This window comes from Epinephelus lanceolatus, chromosome 2 (assembly GCF_041903045.1).
Source record: "Epinephelus lanceolatus isolate andai-2023 chromosome 2, ASM4190304v1, whole genome shotgun sequence".
NCBI lineage: Eukaryota > Metazoa > Chordata > Actinopteri > Perciformes > Serranidae > Epinephelus > Epinephelus lanceolatus.
In genome coordinates this window covers 50266600-50280317 of record NC_135735.1, presented here as the reverse complement: position 1 = coordinate 50280317, position 13718 = coordinate 50266600, and the positions used below count along the sequence as shown (strand labels likewise).

The following is a 13718-nucleotide window of genomic DNA, read 5'->3' as shown; positions in this document are numbered from 1 at the left end:
ACATGCCATCCCATCCGGTTTGCGTTTAGTTGGACGATCATTTATTTTTCAACAGGACAATGACCCCAAACACACCTCCAGGCTGTGTAAGGGCTATTTGACCAAGAAGGAGAGTGATGGAGTGCTGCGGCAGATGACCTGGCCTCCACAGTCACCGGACCTGAACCCAATCGAGATGGTTTGGGGTGAGCTGGACCGCAGAGTGAAGGCAAAGGGGCCAACAAGTGCTAAACACCTCTGGGAACTCCTTCAAGACTGTTGGAAAACCATTTCAGGTGACTACCTCTTGAAGCTCATCGAGAGAATGCCAAGAGTGTGCAAAGCAGTAATCAGAGCAAAGGGTGGCTATTTTGAAGAAACTAGAATATAAAACATGTTTTCAGTTATTTCACCTTTTTTTGTTAAGTACATAACTCCACATGTGTTCATTCATAGTTTTGATGCCTTCAGTGAGAATCTACAATGTAAATAGTCATGAAAATAAAGAAAACGCATTGAATGAGAAGGTGTGTCCAAACTTTTGGCCTGTACTATATATATATATATATATATATATATATATATATATATATATATATATATATATATATATATATATGTATATATATATATATATACATATATATATATATATATATATATATATATATGTATATATATACATATACATATATATATATATATATATATATATATATATATATATATATATATGTATATGTATATATATATATATATATATATATATGTATATATATATATATATATATATATATATATGTATATATATATGTATATATATATATATATGTGTGTGTATATATATGTATATATGTGTATATATATATATATATATATATATATATGTATATATATATATATATATATATATATATATGTATATATATATATGTATATGTATATATGTGTATATATATATATATATGTATACATATATATATATATATATATATATATATATATATATATATATATATATATATATATGTGTATATATGTACAGTCAGGTCCATAATTATTTGGACAATGATACAGTTGTCGTCATTTTGGCTCTGTACACCACCACAATGCTTTTTTCAAAAATGTAGTATGAACCGTGTAGGAATTACAACCATTTCTTCACACAGTCCCCCGACTTTAAGGGCTCATAAGTATTTGGACAAACTAATATAACCATCAATTAAACAGTCAGTTTTAATACTTGGTTGCAAATCCTTTACAGTCAATGACTGCCTGAAGTGTTGGACACATAGGCATCATCAGATGCTGGGCTTCTTCCCTGGTGATGCTCTGCCAGCCCTTTACTGTAGCCGTCTGCACTTCCTGCTTGTGTTTTGGGTGTTTTGCCCTCAGTTTTGGCTTCAGCAAGAGAAACGCATGCTCAGTTGGATTCAGGTCAGAAGATATGACTTGGCCGTTGCAGAACATTCCACTTCTTTGCCTTAAAAATGTCTTTGGTTGCTTTTGCAGTATGCTTCAGGTCATTGTCCAACTGCACTGTGAAGCATTGTCCAATGAGTTTTGAAGCATTTGGTTGAATCTGAGCAGATAATGGTGCCCCAAACACTTCAGCTTTCATCCTGCTGCTCTTGTCAGCAGTCACATCATCAATAAATACAAGAGAACCAGTTCCACTGGCAGCCATACATGGCCATGACATAACAGTACCTCCACCATCCTTCACTGATGAGGTGGTGTGCTTTGGATCATGAGCAGTTCCTTCCTTTGTTCCTTCTCTTGTCTTCCCATCATTCTGGTAGTTGATCTTTGTTTTATCTGTCCATAGTATGCTGTTCCACAACTGTACAGGCTTTTTAGATGGTTTTTGACAAACTCTAATCTGGCCTTCCATTTTTAAGGCTAACCAACGGTTTGCATCTTGTGATAAACCCTCTGTATTTATTCTAGTGAAGTCTTGTCTTGATTACAAGAGCAGCAGGATGAAAGCTGAAGTGTTTAGGGTACCATTATCTGCTCAGATTCAATTAAATGCTTCAAAACTCATTGGATGATGCTTCACAGTGCAGTTGGACAATGACCTGAAGCATACTGCAAAAGCAACCAAAGACATTTTTAAGGCAAAGAAGTGGAATGTTCTGCAACGGCCAAGTCATATCATCTGACCTGAATCCAACTGAGCATGCGTTTCTCTTGCTGAAGCCAAAACTGAGGGCAAAACACCCAAAACACAAGCAGGAAGTGCAGACGACTGCAGTAAAGGGCTGGCAGAGCATCACCAGGGAAGAAACCCAGCGTCTGATGATGTCTATGGGTCCAACACTTCAGGCAGTCATTGACTGTAAAGGATTTGCAACCAAGTATTAAAACTGACTGTTTAATTGATGATTATGTTAGTTTGTCCAAATACTTATGAGCCCTTAAAGTTGGGGGACTGTGTGAAGAAATGGTTGTAATTCCTACACGGTTCATACTACATTTTTGAAAAAAGCCTTAAATGAAAGCTGAGAGTCTGCACTTTAAGCAGGTATTCATTGTTTCATTTAAAACCCATTGTGGTGGTGTACAGAGCCAAAATGACGACAACTGAATCATTGTCCAAATAATTATGGACCTGACTGTATGTGTGTGTGATTTCATTCACCAACGCCTTGTCATGGTCAGCGCCAGTTCAACATATTGATTTAAGCCAGAAAAGAAAAAAAGCAAAGCAGCCCATGGGTTCCTACTAACACACTCTGCAGTCTGTTCCCATCACACCTCACGCTGTTTAGCTGCAGCTGACGTGTTAGTTTGTTGTTGTTTTTTTCATTTCGTGGTCATTAAAATCTCCGACTCAGCTGTGATGAAACAAGTGGCTTTCTGCTTTCGGCCACTGAATATCACGTTATCTGCACTCCACTGATGATGTCTTTCAGTGCTTACAAAACAAAACAAAACAACCAAAGAGAGGCAGCAATGCGCCAAAGGCGCCTAGTCTGTCATCCAACCCCAACAGACGAAGAAGAAGCAGAACTGGCTCCATGTACTCCGTGCTGTTCTCCTCCTGCCCATTAGCAGGCGGCAGCTCACCAACAGTTATTCAGTTCTAGTGAACTAACATGGCGGCGTCGCTGGTGCGGTTTGTCCGCGGTGGTCTTGAAAGAAATTTTAACCGTAAGTATGCTAGAAACTGATTTTATTTTGTACACGCTGTCTGATACAGTGGCCTATTGAATTATGTGTGCATTTGCCTGCCACTGAAAACGACACTGTCTCACTTTCAACCGTCATATGTCTCAGGTTTGACCTTCGAGCTAGCTAATCCTAACGTTAGCCTGCCGTTGATAGGCGTTAACAGATGAGTTTATTTAGGCACATTAACGATCATATCGAAATGTGAGTGGATGTGGGACGAGTTTTTGCTTTGTATCCTTGGCATGCTGTTAACATTGCTCCAGTTCATCAACAGCTCTGTAGAAGTTACCAGTATTACAAAACTGTAATTAAGTAACGTTAGTAAGAAGGTGCAGAGTGCAGAGGGTGTTTGAATAAATATGGGCCGATTAATGTAACAGGCTCCTATGTGGTAGTTAGATATAACAGTGTACAGTATATACAATGATACTTTCATGTGTGTTTCATTGAATCGTTGAATTCTTATTAAGAATATTGATAGCGAAGATATTATCATGTTTAGGGATGCACGATAATATGGGTACGTCATCTGTATCGGCCGATATTGGCTTGAAAGAAATATTGGAAACAGCCAACATTCTTTTTCTTAAAATGCACAATGTATGAATATTACATACATTGGAAAGCATTCTATTTTTATGTTTCCAGCTGCTGGTAGGCCATCTCGATAAGAATATGCATGCATAATATGGCGTTAATTCCACTACAGAAGAAACTTGATGATCACTAACATTTGGTGGGGGAAAAAGTGGATAAAAATCCAATATTGTACGTCCCAAATCATGTTAAATAAATATTAGTGAGTATTTAGACTATGAAACCTTATGTGGTGCCTGCAAGAGGGGAGAAGTTTGAGTTTAGTTTCTAGGGTGAAATAGTCTGGAATGATGCTACCTGCCCATTTCCTTGTTCTGAAGGAGTACAAGCTCTGAATGGAGGGCGGGCTGGCACCAGTGATTATTTTTTCTGTCTTGAGTCATTAGTTGCATGTTTATAATCTTTGTTTTACTTCTCTCCCTCCTCCTGTAATTTTTTTTTCTAGTTGTAAGGAGTTCGTGTCTCCTCCAGCAGCTGACTAGGCTGCAAAGCTCCACAACTGAGACCAGACGTGAGTACACACTGAGCGATGCAGCAGGAGACCAGTACTTAGACGTTTTACCTAAGTAAAAGTAGCAGTACCACAGCATAGAAATATTCAACTCAATTTCAGCATAAGGATATAGGCAAAAGACACCCCACACTTTATTTAAATTTACTGCAACAAAAGTACTGTAAGGAGACATCAGTTCAGGGCACAAGAGGGTGCAGAGCCATGTCCACACTAGGGTCCTCGGTAAAATATTGAACTGTTCAGTCCGCCCTGCATGGATCAATACACCCTTATGGACCACAGGTTTTCGGTTTTGCTATTAAGTATGTGTGCCTATCCATGAATGTGCAAAGAGAACGGCCGAGTCAGCCTGCTGCAAAAAAGCCCTCCCTGCGAGTTAATGTCCAATCACTGTTGTGGCTACACCTATTCACCCCCTCACACTGTTGTAACTGGAGCCGGGGAAAGTGACGCTCGCCTCACATAGAAAAGAAGCGGAAAAAACAAACATAGAGAGCCATGGCAAAGGCAAGCGGAGGAGTCGAGAGACAGAAGTTTGAAGAACTACCGCCATCATCCAAATCTCCGGTGTGGGATCATTTCAGTTTTGCTGTTGAATAAAATGATGAGGGAGTATTAACAGAAATTTCACTGTCTGCAAACGTTGCTTGACACATGTCAAGTGTTTCCCCTACCATTATATTAGGGGGGCGCCCCGCCCTTTACCTTGTCCTTTTATTAAACAAACTAAATAGCCTTAGTTATTTATCTTATTTACACAACGGCATGTCATTTCTGTATCTACATGGTTGCATGTTTACAATCCTCCTTTGCTCTCTGTATCGCGCATGGCGGAGTTCGGCCCCAAAGTGCGCATGCGCACATACACACACACAGACACGTGCGCGCGCTCACACACACACACACACACAGGGTCCAAAACTAACACTCGCCAATTACGGGTAGATTTTGTCTCTGGCTGGTAAATTTTTAAGACCACTCGCCACTCTGGCGAGTTATTTTTTACCAGCGAAAAATGCATTTTTTGTTACTAGAGAACGATGCTGCTATCGGCTGGTTTCCTGGCAGAGTAATGTGTATTTCAGGCAGAGATGATCTTTGGTCACGTAAGTGCGTCAGTCATAACGTTAACACAGCACGCCGAGGTGGATAGCTGTTAGGCTCATTGGCGAGGCGCAGCTGTGAGGCTAGCGGAGCGCTAGCCGCAGCATGACCGGAGGGAAGCACAGCCAGTTAGCCTCCGCTAGCTTCCCAGGTAGCCCTGGCTCTCTGTTTGGATCCAACCAGAGCACCGAGCCCCGATTTGTCATTCAGGTTAAAGTGGGAAGAAGCAGCGGGTTTTTTGGGCAGCTGAGTGAAGTGGAGCCTGCGGAGGAAACACTGGGACCGTCTGGATGTCATAGTCCGTGGAGGTGCTGCGGAGGTGCTGTGGTGCTCGGCTGCACAGATAGGAAACCCCTCGGCTGACAGGATGTATCACTCTGTCACTCCGCTACTTTGTTAACAGGCTTGTTCAAGATGAACTGCGCCTCGCCTGGAAAGTAGACGAGAGCAGGGCGGCCGCAGCGGGGGGCAGTGACAAAAAGCCGCGGTGAAGTCGGACAGTTTCCCGACAGTTTCCAGCAGCCTTCAGTCCGTACAGGAAGTCACAGACACACTAACATCCTGTCTGGAATGATGTCAGTTCATTAAAAAAGTGATCAGACCCATATGTCAGTTTGTTCTCAGTCTCCAGTTGTTTTAATTATGATAGATTAATTTATTAAAATGCTTTACAGGTGATCTGTAGTTTATGTTCATGGTTTATCCTCCATTTGACATGAATGCTCTTGTAAATCAGCATCATATCAGTTTCACCTGTCCCCTCAACTACACAGGCTAAATAAACAGTGCTTGACTATAAGGTTCATATTTTCAGAGGGAAAAAAATACAAGACAACAGCTTTCATTAAGGCTCAGTCAGATACAGTCAGGGCTTCACATCTGTACAGATGTTAGTTTAAGAATCCTCACATCCCACTGACCACAAGTCTCTGTGTTGCTAAATACTTCAGTAATTTAAAAAGTCCAATATTAAAGCCGCTACAAGGAACTTTTAACTGGATATGCAAAAGTCTCTTGTTTCTGCTGATGTCTGTGCGTGACCTACAACAGCAAATGAGACCATCGGTGTGAAGATAAGCTATTTCTATATAGTGTATATCCATACCTTTATGAAACTGTGTCCGGGTCTGCCGCAGGTCGCTTCCAGGGCGAAGCGATTTTCGGCACTTAGACGGCACACGTCATCTTACCTAGCTGCTTACATTTAGTGACTCTTATAAATAGTCACTATTCCTCCTCCTCGACCCGACGTCCGCGGGGAGTTAAAATAGCAGCAATCATCGGGTAAAAGTTCTGTGAAAGCACTGGACTCACCAACAATCAGCCACATCTCAGTCACACAGAGAAAATCCAATCCTCGGGAAGTCAGGAAATCCTTCAGGATAAACGTTTTGTTCGCTAGCGATCTAGCATTTACCAGCCCAATCCTGGCAGGAGCCGGCAGGTCCACGGTGTTGGGTGTCCGGGGAGCCACACACAGAGGCTGCAGGTTGCGCAGATTCACCCCGCGTCAGCGGGGATGAGGAGAGCAGGGGCCGCAGGGCTGGAACACCTCCTCCGGGCCGACGACAGGTACCAGCCAGGCGTCGACAGGGTCCAGCGAATGCCGAGAAATAAAGAGGCGAGGCACCGCTCCATACTCAGTCCAAGAAGCCGTGGAAGTGCTCGCCAAACAGGCCTTCAGCCTTACCAGCCGACCGCTGCGTTTACCCCGGCGGCAGTGGCGCTTATGCCGGAGAGATGGAGCTGGGGCGCGGCAGAGGTGAGCTGGGATCCCCGATAGGAGCGGGGGCAAAGTTTTCCCGTCTTGTTGTTTCATTCATCCCCAAAACAAACACATGCGTGAGCCAGGTAAGCGTCTTTACGACAATACGCACTAGAGCTCATGGGAGATGTAGGCTTTATTCCAGCAAAACACTTCGCTTTTGTCCACAGGGTCGCCAAAATCAACTCAAAATGAAAGTTCCTTGTAGGGGCTTTAATATACAGTAGACTCTGTATAGTTTAAGATGAATGTATTTAGTCTCTGACAACTAAACTTCACCATCAGTCACACAACATGTTTTCTGTTACAGAATAAACCTTCAAATCAGACAAATACAATCTTAATCTCTAAAATTCAACAAAAATGAATAGTTTATGTAAAACGTCATCTTGTTGAGTTGACATCTGAACCAATCAGCTGTTAGATCAGGTGAGAGCCAGGCGGTGCAGTTGGTGGAGAGCAACTGCAGCGCCTGGCTCTAAAAACTGCGGCTGCCTCGCTCTTGTGGTTTTATCGCCGTCCACTTTTGTAATACGTCAGAGCAAGTTGGGATGGCGCGGGATCTGCGCAGGCCTGGTTCATCTTGATCGAACCTATTGTTAATGTACCTCCATGCTCTGAACCCCCGTAGAAGATGAAGAAGTAAGAAAAAGTATCATGTGGCGATGCTGGCCAGGTATTGCGGAGCCTCCCGCGAAAAAACAAAAAACTAAAGCAAAAGAACCTGCTGAGGCTGAGATTTTATCAACCGACGACCAAGAGACGGAGGTTCATGTTGCTGCTGCTGCTCCCGCCGCCGCCACCCCTCAGTCTCATCCACCGGCAGCATTAAGTGACTTGACTTTTTTTTCCTTTAAATTATTAAGTATTTGGTTGGCTGGTAAAATATCTGCCTGGCCGGTAAAAAAAAAAAATCACTTATCAGCCACAGCAGCATGTCAAGTTCAAAGTCAAGCAAAATAAAGAGATAATTTTGGGGAAAAAATTGTTCTCTTTACCACAAAACACGTGCCGAAACCCAACTGAAACCGTGGCACAAAAACCGAGGTACGGACTGTACCGTGGGCTACCTGTACCGTTGCACCCCTAGTCCACACTGTATTAAAGTTCATTGTAGCTAGTAAAAATGTATGTGGTTTTTGCTCTTTCCAGCTATTGCAACTGCTGTTCGTTCGATAAAAGATAGGACTTAGATATGAAGTTTATAAACTGATTTTACAACCACTAAAACTAAAAGAAAAACTGTCACAAGGTCATTTCAGTACAACTTCTGTTTAACTACATAACTAAGTAAAGTAGGTCTATTTAGCTAATTGTCTACATTATTTCATTTATATTAGGGATGAACAGACTGTGAAATTCAAATTGATCTTCATATGAATGACCCAGTATCAATTCAAAAAATCTGAGATCGATCCTTGACATACGCTTTTCTTTTTTCCATGAATGTGTGAAGCTTTAACCCCTTTAATCTCGCCAGTAGTAAATGGGCCCTGGAGCTTAATTATTAACAACTGCAGCTCTGACGTTACTGGCTCTTTTATCTGTAACTGTTAGCTCACTTTTTTATGTTTTGGTGTCATTTATTATCATCTCCATCAGCCTCTCCTGCTGTCTGTATGTCAGGGCTGCTGTGCCACTTTTATGCACACACAGACACACAGACATGCAGTAGAGATGCTGCGAAGGTGACGGAGAAGTGAAATTAACTTGAGTTGATGACAACTACGCTTGTTACTTTAAGTGCAATAAAACCTCCATGAGGAAAAAGACAATACTTTATCAATACACCTGTTCAGCAACATGGAAACATATTGAAAGGTGACATTTCAATCTGCTCTGTCCACAGTCTCTCATCCACCACTGCTAATATTATGTTAAAAACAAGCACAGAGCGCTTTCCAGCTAATAGCCAGTTGTTACTAACAAGCTGAAACAACAACTGTTTAGCTTACTTCACCTTGTATCTTAAAACTTATTAGCAGTAATGTGACCTGCAGGCAGTGAATATCCTCAGCAACAGAGGAGGAGCAGAGAGGGCAGGAGGACTGATACTGACTGATGTCTGTGCTCTTTATTCTTTCTTAACTTCACTCAGTATTGTGATGTCAGGAAAATGATGTATTTTATTGACTTTTTAGATTTGTTTCCAGTGAGATATTGAGTTTATATTGTGACTTTGCTGTTATAATGTTATTGTTGCTGTTCTAGAAATATTCTTAAGTATATATATATGTATTCTAAGATATTCAATATTTTAATCCTGTTCTGAATTTATACTCTTTTTAAAATAATTACTCATAAAATACACAGTATTAGTTGTTTGATAATCTCTTACACATTATGGCAAAAATTGGAATTGTAACTGAAATATCCCCAGTGGGATTTATATCATATCAAATTGTACTCGACTTAAATCGGGAACTTGTGAATCAAAATGGAATTGATTCACAAAATCAGTTTTGATACCCAGCCCTACAGAATTATTTACTTCCCACCACTGAAGGAGACTACTAATATAGGATTATTGTTTTCCAGCACTCGGAGGGTGACTGGACTGCTGAACTCTCTCCTTACTCACATAAGCTTCAGTTTTTGCCTCTCATGTATCATCAACATGACTTGATCACCAGCTGGTCAAAGTGGACAACTGCCCTGGGACCCAGGGTACATGGGGCCCCCAAATCTCAGGGCTTACTGTGACTTAATTTGTTAAGTCTATTAAGACTAAATAAAATATGTGAAAAAAATAAAATTTGATTAAAACATGAGTTTAGACTATTAAAGCACAGTTTCAGCTGACAGGATACGGTCCCTAAGATGGGTCCTATGAGAGAATGTTAACAGAGGGCCACAGGAGCTTGTTTTTGTCCTTTTATAGCAGGGAACTATTGTTATGTTCAAAGAACAGAGCTAAGCATGTTTTTCTGAAAGATAAATCTGACCAATGATCTTTAAAACCCTAGAAGGTGATTTAACAACACTTGAATATATATCCAGAATCTGTAGACTCAGCTAATCATCTGGATAAAATTATATATTTTTTTTTCCTAACTGTATGACCATTTTCAACATATCTCTGTGCTTTATGTGTGTGACACAGAGTTGTATTATCAGTTTCATTTGTCTACACTTCTATTTCCCCAAATTTTCTGGTATCATATGCAAGAATATTTTTATATTATTTTTCTTGGGTTGTACAAAACAAGTGATGATGCTATTTAAGGCTACTTATTTGGTATGGATTTGGAAATTAAGTGACAACTTGGGGAAACAGATGAAAAATCTTTATTGTGGAGCAGACAGAATATTTTTTGATCCAGATGGTGAGAAGAGCCTGTTGGAAGTACATTCAAAACACTGATAAGTGTTGTTAAATGGCACATTGTCCAGGATTTTTTCCTCAACATGACAAGTGCTTAGCTCTGTGACTGTAATGTAACAATACATTAGAGGCTCTAAATAAACATGTTGAAGAACCCACTGCTGATGTAAAGATTGTTAATGTGCTTAGCCCACATCACTTATTCACTTCAAATGGTTATCATAGAACACCAAATTTGTCACACAAACCGGAGTACAATAAAAAATGTCATACTGCAACCTTTATCTTCTGTTCTTCATGCAGCTACCGTCAGGCCCAAGAGTGCCATCACTCACAACCAGCTGGCAGCGTTTGGGGAGTTTGTGGCTGAGATGATGCCCAAATATGTCCAGCAGGTCCAGGTCAGTTCATACCAGAATCAGAGCGCATGTTCCTCCTGAGGAGGCTGAAAGGTTTTAATGTCAGACAGGACATTCTAAACAGCAGTTCAAAATGATCTGGAGATAATGTTTTTCTGTAGGCTGATGTAGAAGTTAGCTTTGCCATGGTTCTCTCATCTAAAAGCCAATTGTATTTTTCTATTGGATTTTGGATTATTGCAGAAGAAAAGCTCTGTGGCAAACAAACGTTTTTGATACTTAAATGGTTTGTTCAGCAAGATAATCTTCACAAATGAACATAATTTTTATGATTACTGAAGCCTAAATGTAAACGCCAGAAGTAAAAAGCTAATGTTAGGCTATAAACAAACTACACTGTGTGTTTGGCATGATGATGTTCTGTAGTCTCTTTTAGCCACTTGCTAGCAGCCATCTTTTTTAAGATGCGTAGAAGCTTCAAAATTCACTGTGGGGTATTTACTAGACTTGCACCGATTACAATATTTTGGGCCAATACCGATTTCCGATTTGCAGAGTGTTTGAATGGCCGATTCCGATTTTGGCAGATTTAATTTTTTTCAAACCACTTTACAGTACACAAGATATTGCAGTATTTTCTATCTTTCCTATATTAGAAAATTTTAACAGGAAAAAAACCCCCATAAAATTCACACAGGGCTTTACATCTACAAAATGCAGTGTTATGGACATTCTTATTTTAACAACGAGAAAAAAGGTGCACATCTGAACAGGCTGCCATGGAACATTCATATTTGGTGCACATTTGAACAGGCTGCTGTTCCCGTGAGAACGCTCCGGTCAGTAAGCGCGCAGACGCAGACACGTGCATCTTTGGCACGCGGACACGCGTCTCGTCAGTTTCAAACAGCAGCAAGAGCTCCGCTCCACTCCACTCTGTTAAGATTAACACGGACAATTAACAACTTTCTCCTTCTCTCTTTTGATGTGTGTGCATGAATGACTAAGGTGAGAAGCCGCCCATGTTAACAGATTGTATATGCATATTTGTAAGAATTGAGTGTAATGCTATTTTTCCTTTTGTTTATTTCAGAACCACACACACACACATGCTACACTTGTGAACCTCCTGCATTGAAAATTAAAGTATCCTCTCGACCCTGATTCTCTGGCCGGAATCATTTACTCCATAGTTGTCCTACCCACACCAGTGTGTCCCTGAAGTCTCCTTCCTCATATCGCCCAAGCCATGAGCTGCACTTGTGCGTGTGTGTGCGCTGCTGATATTGCGCGATGTCAATCATGCGGCATGGTGGGATTTTGACTGGCATTTTAAATCGGCATATTTTAGACTGACCGGCCGGTTGCAGGTCATGGCCGATCACGTGAAAACTGGCCCGATTCCGAGCACTGCCGATAAATCGGTGCAAGTCTAGTATTTACTGATGTATTTTATGTTGAAGAACAAAATGTGAAAGTCTCTTTAAGCTTGTATTAACCACAGACTTTATCTCACGCATCTAATGAAAAACCTACTCAAAAAACCCATTGACTAAAAGACGAGGGAACCGGGAGTGCAGAAATGCTAACTCATTTCTGTGTTTTAGGACTCATTCCTGGGGCATTCTATGTCACTCACTCATCAAATAAGCAACCTAATGTCTAAATGTTAACTTAACCACATGTGCAACCAAAATCACTGGCACTAAAACCCAACCCTCAGACCTGTACAGTCATGCAGTTTAAAGAAAGGCAGACAACATCACTTAGGACCCTTCACACCCCCTTAACCAGTCCTTTCAGCTACTCACATCAGGCAGCCACCTCAGAGCACCTCAGGCCAAAAAGTAAACTTAATAAAACTCTTAAATTCACTGCTGCTGCAATATCCATTTTAAACAAGGCCAAAGACACTGTCTTCACTTTTTAATCAAGCTTTGCACGCCTTCTGTTATTTATTTATTCATAGAATTGTTTGTCTGTTTATATAATTTTATGTGAGTCTTTCATGCATATGTGTTTTTCTGTTGTTTGTGAGCCCCTAATTTTTATGACTCTGTGCCGGCAATAGCCATGGCCAGAGGCATTATGTTTTTGGATTGTTCATCCGTTCCATTCTTGTGAACGCAATATCTCAGGAACACCTGAGGGAAATTTCTTTAAATTTGGCACAAATATCCAGTTGGACTTAACGATTGTTATGTCCCCTTTTGAAGATGGGGGACAAAAGAAGACACAACAATCAAATAATTGAAGGACTCAGAAGAGAAGTGTAAAAATGACAAGTGATTTATTTACAAACTTAACACAAGGCTCTCCAAATGTGGGGGAGGAAGTGACACAGTGGTTGGGGCAAAAAACAACAACAATATAACAAAACCAGGCCTCAGCTGACTTCTACCTCTAAAAACAAAACACAAACCAAAAACCTCACTGCCTTTATTTAAAAAAAAAAAAGGAAAAAAAAGCTTCACCAAACAATAAACCTAGTGTTTCTAAACACAAAATAGCTATGTGAGGGAAATGTATAGAGTACCCAACCCCCTTCTGTCCTCTACCTCTCTCCACATACCTTTAATTTTTAACAACTATATCAAACAGCAGCGGCAGCCCAGGCAGTCTGAGTGCAGAGGATCAAAAAGAGGGCAGAACTCCTCAGTTGTGCTCCTTTTATTGGGGACCTTAAATGATGATAGGCAGGCTGAAAGAATGAGGTAACCAATCAGCAGACTGATAAAACTGCACAAGGTTGGAACTAATCAGGTTGTTAGCACTTGGAGAGACAGGGAGGGAGAGCGAGAGAAAAACAGGGAGGGCGAATACACAGCACAAAAATGCATGTTTCCCCTGCCTGGCATGTAACAACGATGAACTTCCTGTGTCTCATTTTTTTGAATG

The 13718-nt window shown here is 40.8% G+C and overlaps 1 protein-coding gene across 1 annotated transcript in view; it reads left to right on the top strand.

Annotated features, from left to right (window-relative positions):
• Positions 1-2976: 2976 nt before the first annotated feature.
• Positions 2977-13718, top strand: part of ndufs3 (NADH:ubiquinone oxidoreductase core subunit S3) — a 39871-nt gene continuing 29129 nt past the window's right edge. The window contains exons 1-3 of the mRNA XM_033642605.2: positions 2977-3135; positions 4199-4264; positions 10765-10862. Coding sequence (XP_033498496.1) covers positions 3081-3135; positions 4199-4264; positions 10765-10862 — 219 coding nt within the window. The 5' untranslated portion in view covers positions 2977-3080. The remainder of the gene's footprint in view (positions 3136-4198; positions 4265-10764; positions 10863-13718) is intronic.